Source organism: Pithys albifrons, chromosome 3, assembly GCF_047495875.1.
Source record: "Pithys albifrons albifrons isolate INPA30051 chromosome 3, PitAlb_v1, whole genome shotgun sequence".
Classification (NCBI taxonomy): Eukaryota; Metazoa; Chordata; class Aves; order Passeriformes; family Thamnophilidae; genus Pithys; species Pithys albifrons.
In genome coordinates this window covers 68,560,135-68,586,879 of record NC_092460.1, presented here as the reverse complement: position 1 = coordinate 68,586,879, position 26,745 = coordinate 68,560,135, and the positions used below count along the sequence as shown (strand labels likewise).

Genomic DNA, 26,745 nt, shown 5'->3' with positions numbered 1-26,745 from the left:
TGATTATCTTAAAGGATTTACCAGAGCCTGCAGAAAGCATCCAGTGGCTTCTCCTCCCTGTCGTACCAGCAAAAAATAATTATTTTTACATAGTGGAACACCCTTCTCCTCTCTGGTGTTGCTTTGTGATCAGTAGATTGTATGCAGGTTACTAGGTGTCTCAAAGTACTTCAATAATTTTCATACAAGCTGAAGAAGAGATAAAAGGGAAATTATTAAGATATAGCGAGGGTTTTGGCAAATAGAGAGAGCAGCAAAATAAACAGATTACAGCACAATGCACATTTCTGACATTGCTGATGGGCATTTTTAAGTTACACATACCACAGTCAGCAGAAGATACTCAGGAAAAAACTTCTCCCTAGAGTGCAGGTGAATCCACTGTCCACTGGAAGAGCTCTGGATCAGAGAACAGTGCTTGGAATCACAATTATTTTGCTTCAACACACCTAAGCCATTATCTCTAAAGTGAAATTCCTAAAAACAGACTTAAAGATTACAGTAAATTATGCTCAGAAGTGCAACATCTCTGACTGTGACCTCATGCTGTGCTAATTGTTAGGGTGGCAAGAATGGTCAGCGTGGGGTTTTTCTACGTAAACGACTGTCAAGTAACATCTCCATCACTGTTTCTCTACTTCCTACACTTGACAGAAAAAAAAATATCATGACTGGGCTGCATTACACACCATGCAGGAAAAAATCACAGGTGCTGCCTGAACAGACATTAATTCTGTTATTTGTGTAAAGGAATGAAAGACAAATTCAGTTTGAAGCACAGAGTCAGGTCTGTTTCCCAGGCCAGGCACATTCCTCCTGTGTGAGCTGGAAAGTATGAAGGGCATGGGAGCTGCTGAAAAATTTTGTGATTATCACATCTGTGTCGACCTGTTGTTACACTTTTAGCTCTAATACAGCAATAAATTAATTCAAGCAGTGGACAGCAGTTCTTTCTCACAAAAGATGTTACCAGGTTCAGTTGATTCAATTACTAGTACTTGAAAGGGCAATGCAAAAATAACCCCATTGCTCTGAGAATCTGTTTGGACAAAACTCAAGCAGGAAAAATTGGAAAAACAGCTTTAGTGGCTAGTTGCACAAAGGGCCATGGAAACATCTAAGCCTCTGGAGAGAGATTTGTGTGTAGGTCCTGAAGTGATTGTACTGAAACCCAGTAGGGAATCACTGCTAAGTATATAATACTCGTCATAGCTCTGCCATTTTCGGCATTGCTGCTTAACAGTTTTGTCATTGACCTTAAAGAAAATGTAACATAATTACCAACAGTTTGCTAATGACAAAGTGGATAATTGACTGATAGATGGCAGCAGGGATTGTTTTTTTAGTTGACCAAATGAAATAAAATGCCTATGAACTGTAAATATAAAAATAAAATGGGTACTTAACATGTAAACATATGCTCAATACCTATGCAGAATGGAACAGAGGCTAAATTCATGAGGAGTTCATACTGGAAAATAAGGTATTCTTCAATCTGCAAGTTGATCCAACTTTCTTGCACAGCCACATCCTAAAGAAACAAGGGCTTCACTTCTATTCCATAAAAAAAAGGTAATACGAGGTACTAGAGGGAAGTTTATTACTTCTGCTTTTAACCCATCTGTGTCACAACAGAAATACCCTCTTCCCCTACTTCTTGTGTCTGTAATTTAAGAAAGAGCTACTGAAATGTTCACATAGAAAAGGGTTTCTTTGTGCTCAGACCAATACAATGCATAGTTTTTATAAAATACTACAGGAAGTATTTGGTATTAATCTGTCTCTCACTGTCTGTTAATTTGAAATTTAACTTTGCCTTTTGATATCAGTATCTATGTTCAGTCTAAGGCAAATTTTTTTCCCATTGTGACTTTTAACTCTGCAATACAAAAAAAATCACGAGAGATGTCTGCAAACACCTTTACTTTTCCACCCAACTGATTTTTCATATCCAAAAGTTTGTTTAGTACTGTCACTCTTTACAGATTCATATCCATTAGAAAAGTATACAAGAGCGTTAGTAAAGTGAACTCAGAGGAAAAGCCACAACTCTTCCCATCGGGATGGAGGCAAGTCATCGCCACAGTGAATGAAAACCGATCGTTTTGCCTTTGTGTAACATGATGACTCATATACGAATCCTGCATCTGCACACATCTACCAGGATGGACTATAACTAGGACTAAACATCTTAAATTAATACAGCCAAGTGCTATCCCATGTTTAATTCAATTTAAAGGACTGATGCACATCATTTGGAATTAACATGAGGTCACCTAATGAATAACAATAGGTCTCATGAGCATTTTTGTTGGTAATTAGGGCCATAAAGCTACAGGGAATTATTTCAATCACTCACTGCCCATTACAAAATAATATATAATTTAATAATAAAGCAAACCACAGAACAATAATTGCAGTGCAATACAAAGTTAACTTAACAGCTAAGTGATGCCCCTAAGATTCAGGCATGTGTAGAATTCCCAATCAAGTTAGCTTAACAACTAACTAGTACTCTTAGCTTGCTAGCCAAAAATGTGCCCTCAAAGCATCCACATACGCTGCTCCACCTTCTGACTCAAAAGCAACTTGAATTGAAACAGAGATGTTTAAAGTGTATCAGAAGACTGGCAAGAACTTCTGCTCAGGGTTGGGAGTACATTCAATATAATCTATTGCAATGAAATACAACTGCAGGTCATATTCAGAATCAAAACAGTGTCGCTTAAAAGGATCCTGGCTAGTTTAAACAGTTTAGCTGCACTGATTAACTTCACTAATAAATTTGCATTTACAAAAGGCATATGTCAAAACAGCGAGAAAGAGGACCCTGTTGTTTGAGAGATGCACCTGAGATCAAGGCACATGTACACTTGCCAACTCTTGTACCCAGCAGATCTGAAAGTTTTCACTTCTGCAACCACTTTTAAGACTCATTTCCAAACCCAGGAGCAATCTTGCTGTATTTGGATGGGAATGCTGAGCAGACTGAGTGTCAAAGCTGGTAGTTGAAATGATACGTATGATCAACTGAAATAACAAAAAGTTCACAAATAGGCAGACAAGTAGATTCAAGGAGCACACTTGTGTACAATAAATAGGTGGAAAAATCCAAACAACAAAAAAGAAGTAAGTAATTAAAGCTTACTTAAGAAATACATGTGCATAGTCAATAATTAATTATCGCATCCTCCTAGCTAATCATCCATGTTTCTTATTAAGGTTATTTGGACTGGTCTGGGGATTGCCATCAGGACTGAAGCTCAGAACAGATGCACTAAGACAGAAAAATTCTTAGAAAAATGCTTATTGGTTAAGACAACAGTCTTGTTCAATCATGTTTGCTTTTACTAAACACAGGGTGAAATCCTAACTCCTTTATTCAAGGCAAAGTTTGACCACCTAATTCAATTGTTCCAGTATTACATGCAGTTTTAAAAACTTGCACCCATTTATCCACTTCTGCCAAGCTAAATGATGTAAAAATTAAGATCTTAAAATATTAATAAAAACAATCCTGCACTCTTTGACTCACAAAGCAATCTTAAAAATTTATGTGTACAGGTACAGTGTTCAGTGCTGTGCCAGGGGAGACATGTTTACTGTATGACTTGCAATGGATATGACAGCAAATGAGTAGGGATGCTCGAATTTATGAAAAGTTCTCACTTTTTCATTACAAGACAAAAAAAAAATCTTAGAACATTCTCTGAATAAGACCAAAGATTTTCAGGAAAAACTGAACAAAAGCTAGTATTTAAAATAGAAATTTTAAAATAGTACCTCAGTAAAACTTTATTCTTCATTTGGATTCTTCATAAATTTTTTTAAGATTCCCAAGTTCAAAAACTAGAGCGTGTCCAAACTCAAGGATATTTTCCAGCTCCCAAGGTTTAGGGAAGGGGAACAGAACCATTCTGCATTACAGGGAGGCAGCCAGCACAGTACAGGATTTACAGCAAAAAGTATGTAGAAAAACAAGACCAAAACCTTTGTGAAATGTTAACTGTTACAGTAGCAAATGGTGTCCCCCATAAGGAAGCTCCCAGACAGCCATCAGGCCTGAGCCCCTGCATTACCACAGGCACCTGATACTGAACAGCTCCTGCTTCCCATTCGGGTGCCTGCTTTCGAAGTGGGTTAAAATTTGCTTTGTAATGCTTTTGGATTTCAGAGGGATACTGCTGGTGACATGGAAGGTACCTGGGACCCAGCTGTTCCATATTCCCTTGTTTATGCCCTGCCTGTGTTTATCTTAAAACTTCTCAAGGGTTAGTACCAAGTGCTGTGACTTCCCTGTCACTGTCCAAGTTCGCTCGGCCGTGGCAAATGGACCTTGGGACTTAAACGGTAGGGCCAGTTCTGCGCACGCTGTGCCTCACCTAAAAAATCCACTGCGCAGGCTGGAGGGCACACCCACCTGGGGAGAGCCCTTCCCAAATCTTTGTTCGCGAAGTTTGGCCATACACATACACAATCTCAAGGCAGGATTCACCCTGACTTTGCTGGGAGGAAAACACACGAGCTGTGTATGCACATGGGTCACAAACAGCACAAAGCTTCACCTCTGCTGAAGAACCACACAATGGGTGAGGTTGGAAAGGACCAAAGTAGGTCGTATGGTCCAACCTCCCTGCTCAAGCAGGGTCATCCTGGAGCACATGGCACAGGAGCGTGTCCAGCCGGTCCTCGACTATCTCCAGTGAGGGAGACTCCACAACCTCCCTAGACAGTATGTTCCAGTGCTTCAACTGGAAAGCAAGCAAAGAACTTCAGGAATGAAAGAGAAAGCAAAACACTCTGCCTCGCTGTTTGGGGTTTTTTTTTTTAATCAAAATTGCACCGACCTCCCCCGAGAGCCGGACTTGGCCCAAGGGGATCGGCCCCTTCGGCCGCTCGGCAGGGCTGGCGGGGCTGGAGCGCAGGTTGCTCCGCACCCCCTTCCCCAGCGACCCTTCGCCGCCGCAGTTTGTCCCCTCCCCAGGGCAGCTCCCCGGCGGTTCCGCCTGGCCTGGCCCAGCCCGGCCCCAGCGCCCCTGCCGCCCCTCCATGGGCCCGGTGCCCGTGTGGGGAACGCGCTGGACTCCCCGCGCCGAGTACGGCAGGTCAGGTCCGGGTGCCGCCTCCTTCCTTCCTTCCCTCCCTCCGTCCCTGCCTCCCTCCCCGCCCCCGGCCGTGTGTGCGGAAGCTGCCGGCGCCCGGGATTGTGGGAGCGGAGGGGCCTCTGGCGGGGAGGGGACGCGGCCGGGCCGGGCCGGAGGGCTCCGCTGCGGGCGCAGACGTGTCGGCCGCGGAGCCGGAGGCGCTGCCCCTGCTTGCTCGGAACAGCGGCCGGCCCGGGGCCGGCCCGGCGGCGCCATGGCCGGGACCAGCAGCCCCGAAGCAGTGAAGAAGCTGCTGGAAAACATGCAGGGGGACCTGCGGGGCCTGAGCCTGGAGTGTCGGAAAAAATTCCCCCCCGTCAAGGAGGTGAGCGGCGCTGAACCGGGCCGAGCCGAGCCGAGCCGAGCCGGGCGGCGGGCGCCGCTCCGGAGGGGCCTCCCTGGCGGCGGGGCCGGGCCGGAGCCGAGCTGCCGCCGTGCCCGTGTCCCGCTCCCGGCACGGCCCGAGCTCCGCGGCCGCGGCTGTCAGTGCGCGCCCGGGCCGGGCTGTGCCCCGCGGGGAGCGCGGCTGGCGGGCATACAACGTGCTGACAGGGGCGAAGCGGGGGCGGCACCGCTGTACCCCCGGCGCCCTCCGGGGCAAAGACAAAGTTCAGCTTGGCTGTCTCGGTACCTTCGTGCGGGGAAACTCGCCCGCGGCGAGTGCGGTGCCGGGGCTTGGGCGGACACGGAGCGAGAGGGACCCCCGGGAGTCGGGAGAGCCGCGCTCAGCCCCGGCGCTGCCCTGGGGCCGGGCCGGGGCCGCGCAGGTCTCCCCTTGGGGCCGGCCTTGCCCCTGTGCCGAGGCACACGCCGGTGTGACCCCCCCGGTCGACGTGGCTTATTCCTCACCATTGCGTGTGAACTGCGGGGATCGCCAGTGTACCCCGTCCTTTTGAAGTTCCAGCACTGTGGGTACAACCGAGGAAGCGTTGGAGACACAGAAGTTTGGGTTCCCTTTTTTCTCCCTCCCTAAAAGTCCCATTAAGAAACTTATGTCAATAACGTTGTATGCTTTATTTTTCAAACCTCAGTTTACTCTGCAGCCTGGGACCTCAGTAATCTCGATGGGCAGGATTACTTTAGCTGAAGGGCAATCAGAATTTTCTTGCTGACAGAAATTATACATTTTAACCGTATGTTTCTCTATTGTGTTTATACAGTCAGTCTAATTTTTTCCCTATCCGTAGTTTGCGACTTGTCGTTAAAAAAAAAGTTTTCTATGCAATAGTGAGAGTAAAAGTACTAATGCCATTAACTCAGATTAAACTGCAGATCCAGAAGCTTTGAAGAGAGAAATTGCATATGTAATGTGACTTGAGTTCCAATTCAGTGATAGCGTATTGAATGTTGTATTTAAAAGATAACTTGAAGGTAATGACTGTTTTTGTTTTGAAAGGCAAGAAGTGACACACTGTAGCAGAGCATGTTGTATACGATTGGAGATTGCAGAAGAGTGCTGGTGCGTCGGAGAAATTTTATGTGGTCACAGAAAAACAGGAGAAAGTAGTGATCAGTCCCGAAATTTTGTGTGGTCACATGTAACTAAGAAAAAGTTGTGGTCAGTTGAATAGAAATCTGTGTCTGTGTTTGGAGGGAGGTGGGGGTGCCAGCTCTGCTTTCTTCTGTGTATTACTGTGTGACTAAGTTGTTCAGCCTCTGAACAAGTTTCCTCACTGTGTTAATGTTTACTTTCTTTTAAGATCTCTAAAGGAGATGTGCAATGTTATTCTTAAGCTAATATTTTTACTAATGCTTTGTTACATTTGCCATGCTGCATATTATAGTAACTACTGCATGTGTAGTTCTTGGCACTTGTTCAGCACGTTTATCATATTCTTGTGTAAGTTCAACTTTTGTGATGTTCCCTTTTATATTTTGATGGCAATTTGCATAGCTTTCTTCATTGAAAACACTTAACAAAGTGTTTCACAGTTGTCTGGAGTCTGGATAGGTTTATGGAATAGTACTGGAGGTGTTTATAAGGATGTGGGACTTTCTGCCATGTGTTGGGGGCTCTTACAGGGAGTCTGAGGAGAAAGCAGTTCTACAGTAGGATGTATGATACAGTCACAGGAAATGATCTGACTTCCTCACTTCTGGAAGCCATTTTTTGTTCTAGTTTTAGAGGAATGGGCGTCCTTTTTTGTCAAATCTAAACTGTTAAACAGGTATTTTAAATGTATGTATTTGATCTGAACATAATTAGATTCTGCTAGAGTGATCAGAAGAATGGTATGTTCTTACTGATTTGGAACAGCACCAGGCTTTTAAACCATGTTTAAACACAGGCTTTATAAAACAAATTCCTACTACTTGCAATCTTACTTTTTTACTTGCAGTGTAACTACACTCACCTCATCACTTCATCATGCTTTGTAATTTATGAGTTTACCTTGCAGGTGATGTGTGTGCTTTCATGTCACTCAGTAAATTTAACATACTGTGATAAAGCTATTGAAAAACTCCCAGTCCAAAATTAATAGTTACGAGATGTATCATAGTTGTTAGATTTGATAGGTACTTTATGAAGGTAAACTGCTTCTAATAATCTTTCCCGTGTGTGACGTTGTAGGAAATTTTGCTCAAAGTTATTTGTTATTATCCGCCACTTCTAAAATGATTTGTCTGTTCTAGTTCTTTTTTGTCTTGTTTTTGTATTAATAGTGTTAAAATGCTATAAAGTGAATTTAGCTGATAGGTTGGCTGCTGATAAAAGTAGTAATGAGGTTCTCAATTCTGCTCGTTGTTCAGATGATTAACTTGAGCAAATCCTTTTTTAATTAATGCTGTAAGGATTTAGGCAGTTGTATGATCAAAAAATAGATCCTTTATATTATTAAAACAGGCTTGGTTTTCAAACTAAATTTCAGACTAATTTAGTTTTCTTAAACATCTTTCTAATTCATTTGTAAACAGTATCTGTTAGGTACAGAGAGACCAAAACAATATTAAATGATTCTTTGAACAGGCATGTAGATGACACAGCTAAAGAACTTTATTGGACTTCTGGGGAGGGAGGATGAGGGTGGGGCTTGAATGCAGCAGAAAAGGGGACAGCCAGCTGTGGAATCCAGATCTTATCCACAGTTAGGAGCTAGGTCTTAATAAACCATTATTGAAAATGGAACTTGAACTTTCGGCTATTTTAAGTACTTTCATATTTTTCTATTTGAGTTTTTAAAGTTTTCTTAGTAGGTTACATTTATGTGGATATTTAGTTGTAAGACTAGTTACTTACAACAGCAGAGTCTGATTTTGCTGACTTTGATTATCTGTTAAGAAATGTTGAAATTGCTGAGTTTATTCCAGTGTAAAGTTCTGAGACAAATATGTGGCAAACTTCCTTCCCCTTAGTTAGAGCTTTTAACTAAGAAATAACAGGATATATTGTTGGCTTCAAAGCATCCATACCTCATTTTTGCTCTGTGTGACAAATAATACTTGGGCAGGATTTTCCTAGGTTATGCCATTTAATGGTGTAAGAATGGGAGCTGTTGAAAGAATCTGTGGGTTTAAAATTCTGTTGCTTGATGATGTTTGGGGATTAACTAACATAGCAGACTTACTTTTCTTAAGGGTGTGGGGAATACCAGTTACTGTTGTGCTTCAGACCCACATCTGTTTGTTACTCAGTGGTTTTTCTGTTTGATGCCTCCTCAGATCAGCCCTGACTACAGAAGCACACTAGGCATGAGAGCTCTACGTTATGACCAAGAAGTGATTTCATGGTTATGTCTGCGTTATGCTAAACCTGTTTATACTGGCAGACATACAAATATGGACATTGCTTAAAAGTGTGTCTGTATTTTCACAATGTATTTCTGTTGCCCAGTTAGAAAAATAGACACCATGGATGGGATAGAAGCTCTCAGAGCAAGTGTAAATGAAACAATATCTTTTGGAGCTTGAAATTACAGAGGATGAACCAGGTTTTGGTACAGGCATCAGTTGTGTTCCTGTTATCCAAGTAAGCTGGTGTTTCTCCTAGAAAACAGTATTACCTGCTTGTTATTCTGTTGTTATTATTACAGTGGGCTCTAAGATTTGCTCTTTACTAGAGAGTGTTGTAATGCTGCTAACACTGCACTGAATTGCGTGCTGCCTGCATAGAGCTTTATAAACTATCTTAACCTGCTGGTGATTGCACTTTTATGCTATGTTTGTGGGAGGTTGGTTGTGCTCTCTTTAAAGAACTGGTGTAAGAATTTTGTCTTATCACAAAATGGAAAATAGTTCAGTGTGCTAAGTAGGTTGCCCACTGTTTCTTATTACAGAATGAAAATATTCTTCAGTAAGCTGCATCTGATTAGGTTAGATAATTTCACTGCATAAAAAAACCTTAGAAATATAAGGGGAAATATGTATAATTAGCAGAAATAATGGAGTTAAAAGGGAAAATAAGTTCTTCCCAAAAGTTCCTTGCAGCCTGAATTCTGGTCATATGTGACTGTGGTTTATGCAAATCCAGCCAAGCAGTTTCAGCTTGTAAGGCTTGTAAGTCTCTGTGTTGACTCAGGTTTTTTCTTGACTTTTAAACAGCAGTAAAACCAAAACGAGTTTAAAAAAATACCACAAAACTTACCTCTTATCCAGGTCCCTGCACAGTTACAGGCGCATTTGTGTTAGTAGAAGAGGGGAAGGGAGATGGCAGGTGGGGTTGAGGCAGACAAGAACTGTATCAAGATCAGCTTGGCATGGGGCAGGGCGTGCCCTCTACTTGGAGTTGTGTCATGGATTGCAGGTGCCTGCATATTTTAGGATATTTCTTGCTGTGGTGATTTGGAATAGTAGGGCTGGAAAAGAAGTGGTGTTCAACTCACCTCTACCTGGAAGAGCAGCACGGAATTAGGCTTGAATACTTTGGTCAATTGAAATGCTCCCTTGAGACTCCTGGAAGAAAGCTTTTAATACTCGCACTGTGCTGGGTTTTTTTACCAGATCTTTGTTTGAAACAGCAACATTGCTTTTGTTTAGCTGTTTATTGAGTTGTGTGTGCCTTTGGCATACAGACATATTTTTGAAACAGTATAGTAATTTGCTGTATCTAGGAAAAGTAATAGAATCCAATTTTGCAATCTTATCTTTTTTCTTTTATAAGGTAACTCTACTTGCAGGCAAGTAGCCTTACAAAGTTCTTAAGGTAAAAGTTAAAAGAGGTATGAATAACTTTTGGACAAAGTAAACTTTAAATGTTATAATTACAGTAGAAGTGGTGTGGACTAGCTGAGACAAGAGATGGGATTTGCCCTTTCCAGGAACCTCTGTGTTGTGTTGTGTGAAGACAGGCGTTATTCATACATTTCTTCCTTTGGAGTCCTGTCTTGTTTGCACTGAGTGACATACATAACAGTTTAATCCCCTGGGTTAATTAATTCTCATTTAGGAATGATGCGCTGATCCTGAACACAGTTTAGAGCTAATGCCAAATAATTAGTTGGGAATCTTGTCCTTTTCAGGGAACCTCTGGTGTCATTGAATAGCTGTACGAAACTAAACATCAAGATGTATTGCAACAGTAAAACATACATTAGAAAGATACAGGGCAGTTAATTTTGTTTGTAATGTCACAGCGATCATTAGAATTCCTAATGAAACTGGAAGGAACAGTTAAAAATGTATGAATATTAGCTGTTTGTTCTGTAACACTAGTAATACTTCAGAAATTCTGTTGAACATAGTGCAGTACTCAAATTGGAGAAGGCTAGGAAAGAAAATGATGTGCTGAAATGCCTTGTGATTTGGGCATCTGAGTGACTTGATGTACTACTATCACTCACTGGTTTCTGAGTGCTTTGTGTTCATGCTACTCTAGTGGTAAAAGGACAAGCCAAATGAACCTATTGTATATAGACCATTTTCTGTAGGAGTAGCCAAGTTTTTGGGTTTCCTCCTTTACTTTTTGAATAAAATGGATTAAATAATTCTGACACTTTAGCCTACAGGGAACTTAACCTACTCTGAACTTTCCAGGTTGGTTTGTTTTCAGGTTTTCACAGCATTAGTTAAGAAGGATGAAATACTGTAGAGTTTTTAATCTGCTTTTAGTGGGTATTCACTTAACTAATATTTTAAAGGTTCTTTCGAAATAGACAAACAATGCTCTTTAAAATGCATATTGTCATACTTGGGCAGCTTACCCTTAAGCATGTGTTTTGTGCATGTGACTGGAGATTACTCTGTAGCATTCTTGAGTTGCCAGCCCAAAGCTGAGCTGGTAACCTGAAACGGGCAATCCTTAATATTCCCTTCAGTTTCTTTTACAAGTCCTCATCTTACTTGCTGCATCTGCTAGCTTCATGTTTTGAATTCATTCATTTTATAGTGTTTTTTATTCAATACTGTCACATGAAAAGTGGAAGTTTAGATTTTTGCCTGTTGGTACCTCCAGGAAAATCTAGACTCTGGTGTCCGACAGTCTGTCAGTGTTTCATCAGGAGACCCTTAACCAACAGATTTGCAAGGTTAGAGGGTACTTTGACCACCCTTTTAGGAGGGACTCAAGAGTGAAGACCCCTCAGCAGGTCCTGCCAAGGTGTTATCTGCTGCTGGCAACTGCAAGGACTCACTTTAACAGTTCATGGAGTAACACTTTATTAATACAGGTGACAGGTTAACAAGGTTTGAAGGTTGTCAGTGATAGTGTCTACTGTAAAAATATGTTTTAAAGCAATCTACTGATACATATATTAAGCAAGCACAAGCTCTGATATGAAGCAATTTACTAGTATGTTATGGGGTAAGCACAAGTAAAAGCTCCAGTCCTAAAAAGCATTTAACGCATGTAGAGGTAATTTCTCACCCAAGTCATCCCTCTGGGGAGGTGAAGACGGGCTCAGCCTGTCAACTGATCCCAGCAGTTTCAGTGGAAGTCTTCTCCCACTTTCCCCCTCTCCCCAACTTACTTCTATACTATGTTCTTTATGTTTGGGTGGAGTTTGAGTGGCTCTAGTTATAAATACTTTTTATTTCTGATTGGTGTACCTGATCTGGAGGAGTGGGACAGGGGAGGGTGGTCATGGCTTGACACCTGAGGAGGGAGTTCAACATGGTTGTTTGCTTCAGCAGCAGAACATCTTGATTCTCCCTCGTCAGACAGGTACTGTACGGTCTCAGTACCACAGTGTTGCCCCATTCTTCTGGGATTTGAATGGAGGGGGACCGCAGAGTCTCCATTTCGATCCCCTCTCTGTTCTGTTCCTCTGAGCAGATGATTGTCATTGTATTGGGGAGCATGTCAGACTCAGTCTGTCCAGGGAGTTGCAGCTGCTTTTTACCCTAGAATTCTGAATCTCCTCTAGATTTAACCCTATCCATCATCCCACAAATATGGATTTTCTAGTATATATTTTTTCAAAATCATGTATTTAAAAGTGATCTCTTGTTTTTCTAGGGTATCATCATCTATTCAAATGCATTCTAAGCTTCATGTGTTCATTTTAGTTGTTTGAGAAGAAATGTCATGTGTTCAGAAGTGATTCACATCATGCACATGGACCCACTTTCTCCATCATGTCATGCCTTGCAATTTAAGGAATAAAGAAAATGATTGAAAGTTCCAGTATCTTCATCTATCTGTACACTTTTCAGTGCAGGATTAAGGTGACTGATGTCACGTGTCTGAGGTCCCTTCATTGATTGTGCAGGTTTGGTTGGTTAAGGGAGTACTGTCAGTAGATCCAAATAACTACTCAGAGCATCATATAGCCAGGGGAATGATCCACTCTATCACCTGCACATTAAGTGTTTTGCGTTGCCACTTAAGATGCAATAATGTTTCTCCTTGGCTTCCAGCAGCTGGTCCAGAAGAGCATGGTCTTCTGCTGTCTGTGGTACTTGTCTTGGATACAGAGGTCTGAGTTTAGACCTCTGTATTGAGCCCCTACTAGCAGGTCAGCTGAATTAGCTTAAGGAGAGGCTTTAAGAATTAAGGAGCATTCAGTAGAGGCAATATCCATTGTAATGGGAGTCTAAATATTTAAATTTGTGCATCTTAATAGCTGGTTTAATCCCCATCTGCCTCCCATGGCTCCTTGAAGCTTATACAGGAAACCTGTAGCAGAAGTTGTAAATTCTTGGTGACTCCAGTTCTCAACTGGTGCCCAGACTGTCAACTGTTGTTTCTCTTTACCAGGTGCCTGGCAAATGGGCATTGCTGTCTCTGACTGGGTGACTCTGAATGTAGTACTTGTGGCAAAGTCTCAGAAGTTCACTGGTCCCATCTGTTATGATGGGACCAACAAGCTGAATGCAAAATTAGTTTGAACTTCAAGTACACATCTAGTAAAGTTCTGAAACAGGCTGTTGGGGTTTTTTAATGTAGAATGATGCTTGTTATGTCAGAAGTATGTCACTAAAGTTCAAGGGAGAGTTATCTATTTCAATGCATTCTGATTTGTTCTGTTAATTTATATGTGATGGGTTTTCCAGCTGAGGTGTAGTATTTTTATTGTCAAATGAAAACTTGTGCTATTAAATATTTGTATTTGGTTATGTTCACATCAAGTGAGGTAGCTGCAGAGGCAACAGCTCTGAAGCACTGTAGATAACACTGGCACCTTTCCTGGCTTGTTGCTGGTTAACCTTCAGGTTTCTGAATTGGCTACTGATGCTGCAGACTGACAATTTTGGAAGATTAACAGAGCAGATGAGTAGTCACTCTTAATATGAGAGCCACTAACACGGTTATACTAAAGCTGGAAATGAACACAGTTGTGTGTTTTTAAAAAACAAAACCCACAAACTGCAATATCATGTATCTTCAATTAGAGAAGAAAGTGTGTAATAGAATCAGTTACTGCTTTTAATTTTTTCTTCTATATGATAATTTTCTAAGATAATGATAATAAGTAATTCACTATTAAAAAAACCCTGTGAGTGCACAGCAATGTTAGATCAGAGCTGGCAATTTACCAGTTTAAATCACAGCTAGAATGAGCATATATAAAAAAGACGGATCAGAGTAGGGATTATACTCATGGGGAGGAAGATAAAAATACAGAGGGCAAGTATAGTGCTTTTTCACACAAATGTGGTATACCTGAGTGCCTTCATTAGACTGATTTAGTGAGGAACTTTTTGTGAGTGTGTCCTTTCCAAATAGTAGTTTAGCCGTACAGTAATGGTCCAGAATGTGCTTTTGAAAAGCAAGCCAGAATAACAATGAAGTGAAACTGCTCTTTAGAGTGGATGATCTCTTACCTACACTACTGGATATATGGTTAGTGTTCCAGTTGGAAAGGTAAATAATGACAGATTAAAACAAATCTCTTTATTTCATGTAATAGCTATGGAAATGACCATAGATGACATATATTATTCTCATGCAGTTTTAGTAAAAGGTTGGCAAACAGTTGATGTAAATACCAACAAAAGCCATCATTCCTGAATGCTTTTCTTTTTAGAAGAGAGAAATCAGTGGCTTGTGTAGTAAGAACTGCAAACCTTACAGCAATTTTAGTGTCTCTGGAGCTAGCAATTTGCTCTAATGTACAACCAAAATGCAAACAATCATTCAAAAGCACTAGCAATGGAAATTCATGATCTTACTATCTTTTGGTAACAATGCTATCACGTTTAGAAGTTCATACAAAAGTATCTTTAATGTTAGATCAGTCCTTAATATGAATTGGCATGTGCATGGTTGTTGCATTAAATATCATTGTGGGAATATGTATTTTTTTGCTTAATAAAATAAAAAAGGTACTGACTTCTGGTCCTGATTGTGAGATACCAGTTTCTTTGAAAATCAGCAAGTTTATCTTTTTAATATTTTTTTCAAAAAACCACTATTGAAACTTTGAAAAAAATAGTCGATATGGCAGAGAAAACAGGCACTTTTTCACTTTGGAGTGAAATTTTGTGTCATCTTTCCCTTGGGAAAAGTTGTTAACTATTTCATTATTTTTCAGTGAAAGAAGGGTAGCTCTTTCATATTTATCCCTGTGGCAGGGACAAATCCATAGGAATTTTTGTGGAGCAACTGCTGTACTGCCAGATCCCATCCCATCTGACCCCTCTCATACCTTATTTTCCTGTACATATGCATTGCAACAGAAGTCCAAGGTTGTCATGGCCTGGAGGAATTAAATGTTGAAGCGTATGCTGTGCCATTATTCCTTATGCTGCCAGGACAAGTCCCATTCTTAGGCTGCCAGGTAATCTCATTGTGGGCATGGAGTAGCTATAGTGGTGTCCTGTGGTGATGGAGGCTGCCCGCTGCGGTTGGGGTTGAGCTCCCACCGCGTCCCCAGAAGACAGATCTGAAGAACTGATGCCTTTCAGATGCACCTACTGCTCTGTTCCTGATATAATCAGCAAATACTTGGTAAATTCACAGGAAGCAGAAAGATGATTGGGCAAGTGTTTGAGCCCAGAGGGTCCTGTTGAATTTTACTGTGAAGATCATTGATTGTTTGATTAAAAGTAAATCAAAGTAGAGGAAGAGACTGACTTGAATATGTGCTATTGCTTAGAGTCAGTTTCTGCTGTTCATCAATATTTCACTCCCCAAACTGGTTGCTGATGTTGCTTCAGCAGAAACATGAACCAAGTGTATGTTTGAGGCATTTTATTTGAGTTTATTTCACAGTTATTAAAGCAGCAGAATAGAAAATCTAATTGACTGAAGGTTTTAGGCACACTTGAGCTTTGTTATGTTACAGGAATTACATGCACTTGCTTCTTTTTAAAATAAAGGATATATGACGTGCTCAATTGGACTACTATTAATTGCAGTGCTGAGGGAAGTTGATAATGTTACATCTAAAAGAGTTGACTGCTTTAAAAACAGTGTGCCTTATATTTATGTGAAAATAAATTATCATATTTATCATATTATCATATTTGTACCCATAAATATACAGTATGATGCTGGTTCTCTTACTGTGTTTTATAAGATCTTTTTCTAATGGAGCAGGATCCTGCAGAGTGCTATAGTAATTGATGTAAGTTTGTCACTTTAAAATCTGTTAATATAGCTTTTAATTTGCCAGTTAAATTGATGCAATCTGAAACATACTTTTATGTTAATGTATATAGAATAGGTAGATACTGTTCATAGTCTCATTTTTATAGTGGTTACTTGTGATCAACTGAGGCAACCTTTGGTGTTAATGTGTTGTCTCTTTTACATAGACAGTGGAGTATTTTATTTTTCTTTTGTAGGATGTGTGCAGTGTAATTAGTTTTTAACTGTAAACATTTTTAATTGGTATTCTGAATAGAAACTACAGCATAATGCAGATAACTGCAGACTTACTGTATCTCATGAAGAAAAATGGTGATATTCAGAGAGGCAGTAAAAAGTCTAATAACCTTTGGTTTGTTTGACCTTATGTTTTTAAGTAATGTATACTCTTTGATATAAAGTCAGGATGGACACAATTGAGAGACATGATGCGGGAAATTATTTTTTCCTTCTTTGTGCAAAGTGCATGGTGTTCATGAATGCCACTCATGTGAGCAGGCTTAGGATTTCTTTGAATCTGAATGATTCAATTTGTCACTCCTGGCAAGAAAGAAATCAATTTCCAGTAGATGTGATGACTTTTAGTTTGAAGGTAATTGAAGTTAGACTGTGACAAATCCTTCATATTAACTAATAGGAACAGTTTTTTGTGATAAGAACCCTCCCAATTAATTGACAATTTATAACTAAAGAGGAGCAGAGATTGACTTAAAACTCAAGAACTTCAACACTTAAAATTAATATAATTGAAATAAATGAGAGCTGCATTTGGCATTCCTCATCTCCTCATTTTAGTTATGCAGAATATATATGTACATCTTGTTTTGTGCTCGTTTGAATATGGCATTTTGGCTAATATTGGTTTTGGTTTTGAAATAGAAACACTGTCTTCAGGAAAACTTAAATAACTCTCAAGAATTTCTTTCTCTTTTAAATGATCTTAAGGCAGTGTTTCGTCTTTCTATGTTATTTTGTATAATTAAAAAAAAAAGTTAAAAATTTCAGCTCCACATATCCCATGCAGCTATTTTGAGAAATATGTGTATCATCTCTTAATTAAAATATTTGACTGTGAGTTTGTACAGTCACCTTAACCTGACTTTCTGAGAAATTTTGTTGGAAAAGTGTTCTGATGGAAAGGGAATATTTAAGACTTGGTCAAACTTAATGTACTTTTGCTTTCATGTTTCTACTGCCATAGCTTGTCTGCTTCTCTAATGTGTTTTATGTAGGGACAGCACACATCTTTAAATCAGAGGAAAAATAGAATGTTTAGTGTGGAAAGTGCACAGAAATAGGAAGCTGAAATAAAAGGGGAAGTGTATTTTCAAATTTGCAGAACAGTATTTTCCATCAATTTGCATCCTGTTGTTTGGGAAAACCTGTTGTGTTGATTTTTATTTATTTAATTGTTTCCAGAGGCTTATAGTGTGTTAATGAACTTAAAAATGAAGAGGGACCATGTACAATGTATTTTTGTGTTTTGTACACAACTTGTCAGAAGTTATAGTTTTGAAATGCAAAGCCTCAATGTTATACTGACTGAAGAGTTGGACTCGATGATCCTTATTGGGTTCCTTCCAACTCGGAATAGTCTGTGTGCGATTCTGTGTGTGTTTTTCAGTTTGACCCGATTTAATTGGAGAGCAAGACTTTAGTGACTTATGCAGGGAAGCATTTGTGGACAGTTGAAGAGAGGGTTGCTCTTTCCTGGCAGCACCGTGCGATCTCCTCGCAGGCTGCGCAGACCTGCAGTGCCGGGGGGTCACCCAGCCAGGCTGTGCCCCTGCGGCCCCGTCCCGCGTGTGATCGGCGCGGCCCCGTCCCGCGTGTGATCGGCGCGGCCCCGTCCCGCGTGTGATCGGCGCAGCCCCGTCCCTCGTGTGTCCGGCCCCGTCCCGCGTGTGCGGCCCCGTCCTGCTGGAGCTGTGCGGGGGTGGAGGGGGATGCTCTTGGTCTGCCACGTCATACTTATGGGGAAAGAGACGGAACTCTCAGTGTGGAGTGTATGGCACGTTGAGGGGAACTGAGAGGCAACTTCATGCTACTGCCCTGGGATAATTTGTATAGGAATATAACCCTTCCTGTGGAATTCTGGAAAGTAATTCCAGCAACTGCAAGGTTTTCGCTTCTGCATTAGCTCTGCTTACTGAAAGCACTGCAAAACTGTTTTTTGCTCTTGAGATGATGCTTTTTTATTTCTCTACAATATTCTTATTTCTTTGCAGATACTGATTTATGATACGGCATCTAAACTACTTATTTTCTTCTCTTCCAGGCTGCTGAATCAGGAATAATAAAAGTGAAAACAATAGCTGCACGGAACACTGATATTTTGGCAGGTAATTATTTGCAGTGCAATGGGAAAAATAAAACAGCATTACAGATTGAAATGTTAAAAAAGATGTCTTGGATATGTCTAACAATACTACGTGTCTTTTAGTATGTGCTACATCAGTGAGTCTTTACTTCTGGGCACCTAGGAAAAAATCCACTAGCATAAAAGTTTTTTTAATTCTACTTCTGTTTTGTTTGTGCTATACTGAAGCTGAGGAAGGGCTCCATTTTCAGTTGATGCTCTAGGTAATCATCCACTTGGAAAAATAACATTAAATACTTAGCCCCTGAATTCTCTCTGTTTTAGTCACTGTCTGTGTTCACCACAGGTGTTGGTGTGTGCTTTGTGTGGAGTTCTGCAGTATGATCCTGATCTGTGTATTTTATGAGAGTCCAGCCTTTGGGACTTGTAACTGGAAGGCAAAAATCCATCTTAATTTGAGACAAGGTCATTCAGTTTAAGATGCACCAATGCCTTGAGGGACAGGAGATATCTTGTGAGTTGCAGCTTTGTAAGTGCTTAAAACAGTAACTCTGACTGTCTTCAGCTTTGTAAAACAGTATGTAAATTGACGGCTTTTTGCCAGTTGCTTGTAAAGCCTTTGGCCAGAGTTGAATGCCCCTGGGTTAATACTTGAGTGCCTTACCCCAACTGTAGTCAAAATTCTTTTGAAATGCTAGATTATTTGGAAGGTCCAGTGAAATAGGTGTAAAACCATATCTTGTTTTCAGGTATGTAAATTAGATACTGTTAAGGAGGCATTTTCTAGAATTATTTGAGGTAACAGCCCCACTACTCAGTATTTCACTTTAATGCCTCTTTTTTATTTGTTTATTTTCTTTGTTTTTACTGCTGTCATGAATGCTGACATAAGTGAGAAAACTATGCCAGGTAAAGTCAGCTATATCAAAATACACAAATGAACAAGGGAAAGAAAGCTCTAGTCAGCTGTTGGGGAAGCTGTCAACATTCTTTGGCATATTGCTGTGTAAAGAAGTTCATATTTTAGAAAGCTAGTTCATAATCTTGCAAAAGTCTCTGTTTTTTAATCTTCATTTCAAAGTGAAGGGACATGAAAGATCATTGAATTTATGCATTGGTAGGCATTCTGTATTTTTTGTGAGAGCACTTTCTGGTAGTTGATCAAATTTTTAAAGTACTTTTGCTTTGGAAAGTTTAGACTAGAATGTACTTAGTATTTATTTTGTTAATCAAAAAACTGCAACAGGTTTGTTGTTATGAGGTTTGAAAAACCAGCAGATCCTAAAAGTTATTTTGATTAGTTAATCTTTGCTAATAGGATAATAACTGTTCCTCTCTGTTCCACAGTTTTGTACTGAGAAAATGTAATTTGCCTGCACATTATCCTCACATTCCACATTTGAAGCATTATGTCATTAAATTGTCTTAATTCTTTATGGACTCTTGTATTTTTTGAAGTATCAGTTGTAACCTAATCTTACAGATAAGTTAATATCAAGTTATGGTCTCCTATCTGCTATTTAGTATTTTTTGAAGGAAGACAATATGTTACTTTGTAATACTATCCATACTTAGTAATAATAAAGCTGCAAAATGCTACTGTAATTGTGAAATCTAGTGAAGTAGATACTTTTTGACTGCTAGATGATTTAGGAACAGCTGCTAGACATTCTAGTTACACAAATAAATATTTTGATCAGGATATGATTTTTAAAATATTTTGATGTAAACTGTCATTTCACTATAATAGAACAGGTTTATCATATTGTTTTGAATAAGCTGACCTGATGTTTTCTTGAAGCATTGCATTTTGTAGGGTTGTATTTTTTAGGAAAATAGATGCAGTCTTAAAATCTCTATTAGAATATTAAAAATCTTTATTATTTCTGGTGGGATAAGTTTAACCTGCCAGAACTTCAAGGTCATTGATCTAATGTCTTTGTCTTGGAAAAGTTAAGCTGAACTGTTTCAAAGTCTTCATTCTTGGCAGTCTGTACATGCTTTACAATTTATTTATGAGGATTTGAGTAATTCCAATGGAAGGAAAAGTTTGCTTTCATTCACAGTAGATAAATGTGAGAAATTATTTCCACATGGCTTTGAGAAGTGCAAAAACTTATGTGTTAGAAGTTCTTCTGAAAAATGAGAATTATAATCTTGGTGATGGAATGAGAGAGTAAGTTTTACTTTCCCTAAACGTCTTTTTTGTTATGGCTCAGTAAGGTATACTTCTTTTTGAAAATATTGTACCCTAAATAGGTAGCAAAATGGAGGCAGATCTGGCTGTAATAAAATTTTTTGTGTACTTTTAGACTGAAGCAAATAAAGTCACAGAATCACATGCTCTCAGAATATTCTGAGCTGGAAGGGACCCACTAGGATGATCAAAGTCCAGCTCCTGTCCCTACACAAGAGAGGCCCAAGAATTAGGCCATGTGCCTGGCTGGTACCAAACCAGATTGGCACCAAACCTGATCTGCAAAACATTAAGTTTTCATCTTCATAAAGTAAAAATACTTGTTTAGATTCTGTTGTGAGATTATTGTTTTTAGTAGATTTTAGTAGATTATACAAAAAAATACTCTAAAAGGTTTAAATTTTGCTTTGTCTTGTTATTTATTAACTCGTGCTATTTTTTCCATTCAGAACTATATCTTGAGTCTCAGGCATAAATGTTTTGTGGTATCTTTTGAAAAGTTTTGCTTGTTTTTTACTGCTTGATGGTTAGAATTTAGTGGCAGTTCAGAAATTTGTATGAGCATTTTTGCCCATGTTAGAGTGAGCTCTCTAGGCTCTTTTGGCCATGTGTTGTAGGTGTTCATAGGGTATAAAAGGAGCTTAGAGATCTAGCTCACATGTAGGCACTGACAATTCATTAGATGCCTAAATTTCATGTCTTATTCAGGAACAAACTTCTGGTTTTTATGAAGTACCAGTGTTGTCTTTTTTTTTAATTTGAATATCATGGAGTGTTTAATAAAAGAATGGTATTGGAGGATAAGGTTTATATTGTATATTTTAAAAACAGGTTTATTTGTTTTATAGTTAAGTTAAAAAACCTTTTGAAATCAAAGCAGATTGTTAGACAGACAGTGAACCTGTGTGTTCATTCACACGTTTACACTGACATTTTCATTGTTCTTGATTAGGCATTTGGTGCAAGGTCAGGCTCTGTCAGCTGGTCATAGAGCCTGTACTGTCTCTGAAGAGACTGATGAAACTGGAGTGTATATGTGTTGATATCACCCTGTAAGAACTATTATCATACAGAAAGTTGTCAGTTAGTGTTTCAGTTGGAAAATATCAATCAAGTATATTTTTGTAACTTTTACCTTGATGTTTCAGGGTTTTTTCCTAATTAGTTGCAGTGATACTTAATATCATTCTTAATAGTATAAATCGTGTTTACATTTTTATGTGAGAACGTATTTTTAGGGTTTTGTGGTAAGTTCTGTGTTCTGAAAAGTGTGTCAAGCTTTTCTTCTGTTACATGTGGACTAAAACAGAGTGTATGAAATTCAGTGTAAGAACACACATAGAACTTTCAACTACAAAGAAATTTTTAGTGTTTGAAATGGTGAAGAACATTTATAATCTTACAAGTTTTCACAAACCAACAACCACGCTTGCAAATGGAAAACTACTCATCAGTCAGGGTCATGCTTTCCTTTCATATTTTAGTGTTTTTCATATTTTCATAGTTTTAATTTTTTGGAGATTGTCAGATTTCTTGAATTACTTTAAAATGTCAGTATGGAATGTTATATTCATTATGAAGTGTTTTGTCCTTAACAAAAAAATTGTGGGGAGAAAGAAGTTCACAAAACTGGTGTTTTCTCCTGGCAAAACTTCATTTTTAGATGGTACCCTTTGTCACTAGAACACGATTTAACAAATTCACAGCCAGGGGAATGTACACAGGATACAAACACTCCAGTGTCTTTCTCCTCCTGTTTTGTCATGGCAGTTTGCTCTTCCCCTTTGTGCCACGTGCTTCCGTAAGGCGCTGCTGCTTTTGTGTTAGGTGCTGAGGTGAAGCCTGGCAAGAGGAGAACGCTATAAGGCCAGGGAAAGCTCTGGGGTTGGCAGAACCTTGTGCTTTCTTGCTACCCAAAGGGACTCTTAAGTGGAAGTTGTGAATTTGGAAAGAGGAAGTCATTTGAGTGTGTAAGAGAGAAGGTGCTTGGGATTTGAACCTCATCCAGGGTAGTGGTGGAAGTGAGCTGTGTCAGCCCAGGGTCTGTGTTCACTTGGCTTTTCCATGTGGTGCAAGTGTAAATCCCCAATTTCCAAGACTGGAGATTGTTTTTTGTTAATAGGTGTGATTAACAAATTTTGCCTTGTATTCTTGAGAGTATTACACAATGACTGCTCCAAATCTCTTTTTGAAAGCATTGAAAGAGAACAGCTCAGAAGTAGTTCAGCCTTTTCTGATGGGTTGTGGAACAAAGGAACCAAAGATCACTCAGTTGTGTCTAGCAGCCATACAGAGGCTCATGTCCCATGAAGTTGTTTCAGAGGTAAGATCAATCTTTATATAAAAACATAAATATTTCATGATGAGAAATACAGGCCTCAGATTGAAGGTGAATAAGTTGTTTTAGGAGGCTGTACATAATCTGCAAGATGTTTTACTACTCTCTTTTTCAGTAATTAAAAAAAACCCTTTTAGAAAATAAAAAATGAGGAAACAGTAACTTGTAGAAAGAAATTAATGAGCATTGAATCCATCTAATATAGTTTGCATTCTTACTCTTCGAGAACCGATCATTGAATGGACCTCGTGCATGTATAAAATACACTCTGTGAAATAACATTGTGGTTTTGTTACATTTTACTTTTAAAAATAAGGTAAAATGGATGCACATTTTCTGCAGCTGTAAATGTTGTGATACGTTATGGTACTGCATATATAGTGTGTTAAGAAGCTGGTGAAAATAATCCTGTTAAATATGCCATCATTTGTGCTTACATAATGTAAAGTGGCACTGTTTTTTTCTCTGATATGAATGAATTCTAAGGATAAAATATCTTCTTACTGTGTCTTCTGTATTTCCAGGTAGAAAATGAAATACTTTAATTTGGATTACACTTTAAGAGATTTCTACTGTCAATTCTTTAAAAATACTTTGGGAAGCTTGTGACAAATTGGCTGTATATTCTCAATATAATGCTATGGTATAGACCATCAGGAATATTCAGTTATGATATGTCTTTATGACAGTGATATTCTTACATATGTACCATGATAACTGTTGGCAAAAAAATTATTTCTTTGTAGGCTGCAGCAGGAAACATTATTAACATGCTTTGGCAATTGATGGAGAACAGTCTTGAGGAACTTAAGTTGCTTCAGACAGTTCTTGTACTTTTAACAACCAATACAGTGGTGCATGATGAAGCACTGTCCAAGGTAAGAATTTGTTAGTGCCAACCACAGTACGTAAAATACCCAAGAGGGAAAACGGGGACATTTTACATATGAAAATAATGAAAGAGAATGGGCTTTCTTGATTCTGTTGTGTCTTTGTTGTCTTTATGACCAGACTCTGAAAACAGAATTTCTTTTAGCTTCCTTTCAATCTGTTTTGTAATTCCTCCATAATAACACATTTCTGACTTAATAGGAACTTGAAATAAAAATACTGGGCTAGCACCAGCCATTCTCATCTGCTAAATTTGTCATATATTTCCAAACTGAAATCAGAGCACACAGCACAGTGTAACCTCTCACTAATAGGGTAAATATTAAGAGAAGCTGCTTTTCACACTGCCTTAACTCTCTTTTGAAAGCAGTCCAGTTATTGCTCTTTCAGTCATAACTGAAATAACTTTACTGCATAATTTTAAACATGAACCATTTTGGATATTAAGTATAAACTAAAACAAAAAATAAGTATTTCAGTCCGTTTTGATTTAAATTATAAGTTACTTCTCTTTGAAGAAGCAACATTATTTATCCATATGTGAATTGTGTAGCTCTGCTTAAAGTTCCTCTTCAAGATTACATTCTGGAAAAGTGGTTTGAGCCAGATTTATATCACATATTTGTATTTCTGCTCGACTGATTTAAATTAAGAAAATACTGATAAACCATCTTGAAAAGCCCATGAATACAGACATTGCTGTTAGATTAACCTAGAGAATCATGCAGTATCTTCTGGAAGTCGAGTTGTACAATTGTGTTGAAACATTTCAAACTCATGTGGGAATGACATCCGAGCAGAGTCCACAAATTATGTACATGGAAAAGAAGCAAAAGAAAATTCTGAATCTTGTATGGCTTAGAGCATGTAGTGCTCCGGCTGGGTGTGGTTGAGGTTCTTGCAAAAGTGTATGAACACAGAATCAGAAGAGCAGAACAAGAAATACAGGTTTCACTACACATACAGATGTTAATTTTCAAAATTAATTATAAAATATTTAAGTATTAAGCTATGAGTTAGAGTTAATAATGAAATCCAATGGGAACAGTGACTGCCAGCACAATGACATGTTAAAATGTGTGATTTAGGCATAATAGAGACAACATGATTGTGAAAGTATTGTGATTTCATATAGGAGAGCAGTGGCATTTTAGTTTGGAGTTGACTGACCTTTCGAGATTAACCTTATAATTCTAATGTCCTTTTTACATTAATATTCATACAAATTGTTCTGTCTGATGATTCTCCATGTGATGACTCTACTTTTATTGGCACATGGTAATGTCTTCATTCAATACTACTTTAGATTCCCTCTGGGGAGGATTACTAAAGAGTTTTTTGGCCAGGATAATCGGTAAAACTAAACTTGGTTCTTCAAATTTACAATTATTAAAATGATCTTTTTTCAGGCAACCTTTTGACAAACTGTAGCAGAAAGCATTCCTCAATCAATCAAGGTTCTTGACTCAACTAAAGGATGCAATATATTGTTGTAAGGTTATATTTTTTCCTTATTATTTTTTCTTTCAGGCAATTGTACTTTGTTTTCGATTGCACTTCACAAAAGATAATATCACCAATAACACTGCAGCAGCTACAGTGCGACAGGTAGTTACTGTTGTATTTGAGAGAGTCGTTGCTGAGGATGAACGATGCAGAGGTGGGCACACTGCTTACTCAGCTTGCTTTTATTGTCCTGTTTTTTTGATGCACATCAGATGTTTCTCTTGCAGAAGAAGCAGGAAAATGTCTATAAATGTTATTAAAAAAATCACAGACGTTTTTAATTTTAACTATCATTTACTTATTTTTAAAGGAGATGAAGTCATCAGACATTGTGTCAGTCCAACTCAGTACAGTAGTATATAAAATCTAGATTTTTTTTTTTCAAGCTGTGAGAGCTGGTCTTCAGGTTAGTTCTGTGAAGGGATTTGAGATGAGAGTGTCATTTGAGGTGAAGGTACCTTAGATCGCTGAGTGTGAAATACATGGCATGATAGTTGTAAAGAGAACAATTATTAGAAAGAAGTACTTGTTATTGATCTTTGGTAGCCAGTTGAATGTTTGTTCCTGTAGACATGATAAGTTGCAGAAGAATTACCTGGCCATTCAATTGGAATCTTTTTGTAAGAACACTGATTGCATACTTGATTTTCTACAGTTCCTTTGTTCACAAAACTTTGTTTTGTTTTTTGCACAGATACTATTGACCAGCCAGTTGTAGTTCAAGGAAATAGTAACAGAAGATCTGTCAGTACACTGAAGCCATGTGCCAAGGATGCATATATGCTTTTTCAGGTAGTTGGGGAGCATATATTTGTATATTTGCAGTTAAGATTGGGTGCTTTTATATCTCTTTAATAAATTTCCAGAATTTGCTGTTGGCATATTGACAAGGTCCTTAACCAGAGCCTTGGACTTTCATATGCATGTTTACTGTAATTGGTGATAATATGCTGTGTCACAGGGAGGTGATTGGAAAATGAGGACGAAGTTACATTTTACTGTAAATCTTTAATAGCTAAGCATACATGTCTGCATTAAATTCAAGATTCTTGTTTCTGTGAGCCAAACACACTGCTACTATAGTTCAGTCCCATTTCTTGTGCTTGGTTTTGTCCATTAAAGGCAAGTACATAATGAAAAGTAGTAGTTGTATTCATCACACCAACAAAAATCTTTTTAAGTTAGTAAATTCAGTGGTTGTGAGATATTTTTGAGGGCGGGAGTGAACTCAATTGCTACAAGGATAACAGCAAAGTTTAAAATTTCTTTTAAAAGTTTTCTTTGCTTTAAAATGTATGTAAAAGAACTATTTGATGAAAAATTATTTTGAAATTGGATAACTACTCATTACAAAAGAGAGAGTGTGTAGATTTTGTTATAAAC

The 26,745-nt window shown here is 38.7% G+C and overlaps 1 protein-coding gene across 2 annotated transcripts in view; it reads left to right on the top strand.

The window, feature by feature from the left end:
• Positions 1 to 5,182: 5,182 nt before the first annotated feature.
• MON2 (MON2 homolog, regulator of endosome-to-Golgi trafficking) overlaps positions 5,183 to 26,745 on the top strand; it is a 76,946-nt gene continuing 55,383 nt past the window's right edge. Inside the window, exons 1-6 of one of the 2 annotated variants that reach the window (XM_071552315.1) lie at positions 5,183 to 5,469; positions 18,389 to 18,452; positions 22,823 to 22,950; positions 23,712 to 23,843; positions 25,387 to 25,516; positions 26,057 to 26,154. In XM_071552315.1, coding sequence (XP_071408416.1) covers positions 5,359 to 5,469; positions 18,389 to 18,452; positions 22,823 to 22,950; positions 23,712 to 23,843; positions 25,387 to 25,516; positions 26,057 to 26,154 — 663 coding nt within the window. In that variant the 5' untranslated portion in view covers positions 5,183 to 5,358. The remainder of the gene's footprint in view (positions 5,470 to 18,388; positions 18,453 to 22,822; positions 22,951 to 23,711; positions 23,844 to 25,386; positions 25,517 to 26,056; positions 26,155 to 26,745) is intronic. The other variant, XM_071552316.1, reaches the window with a different exon arrangement.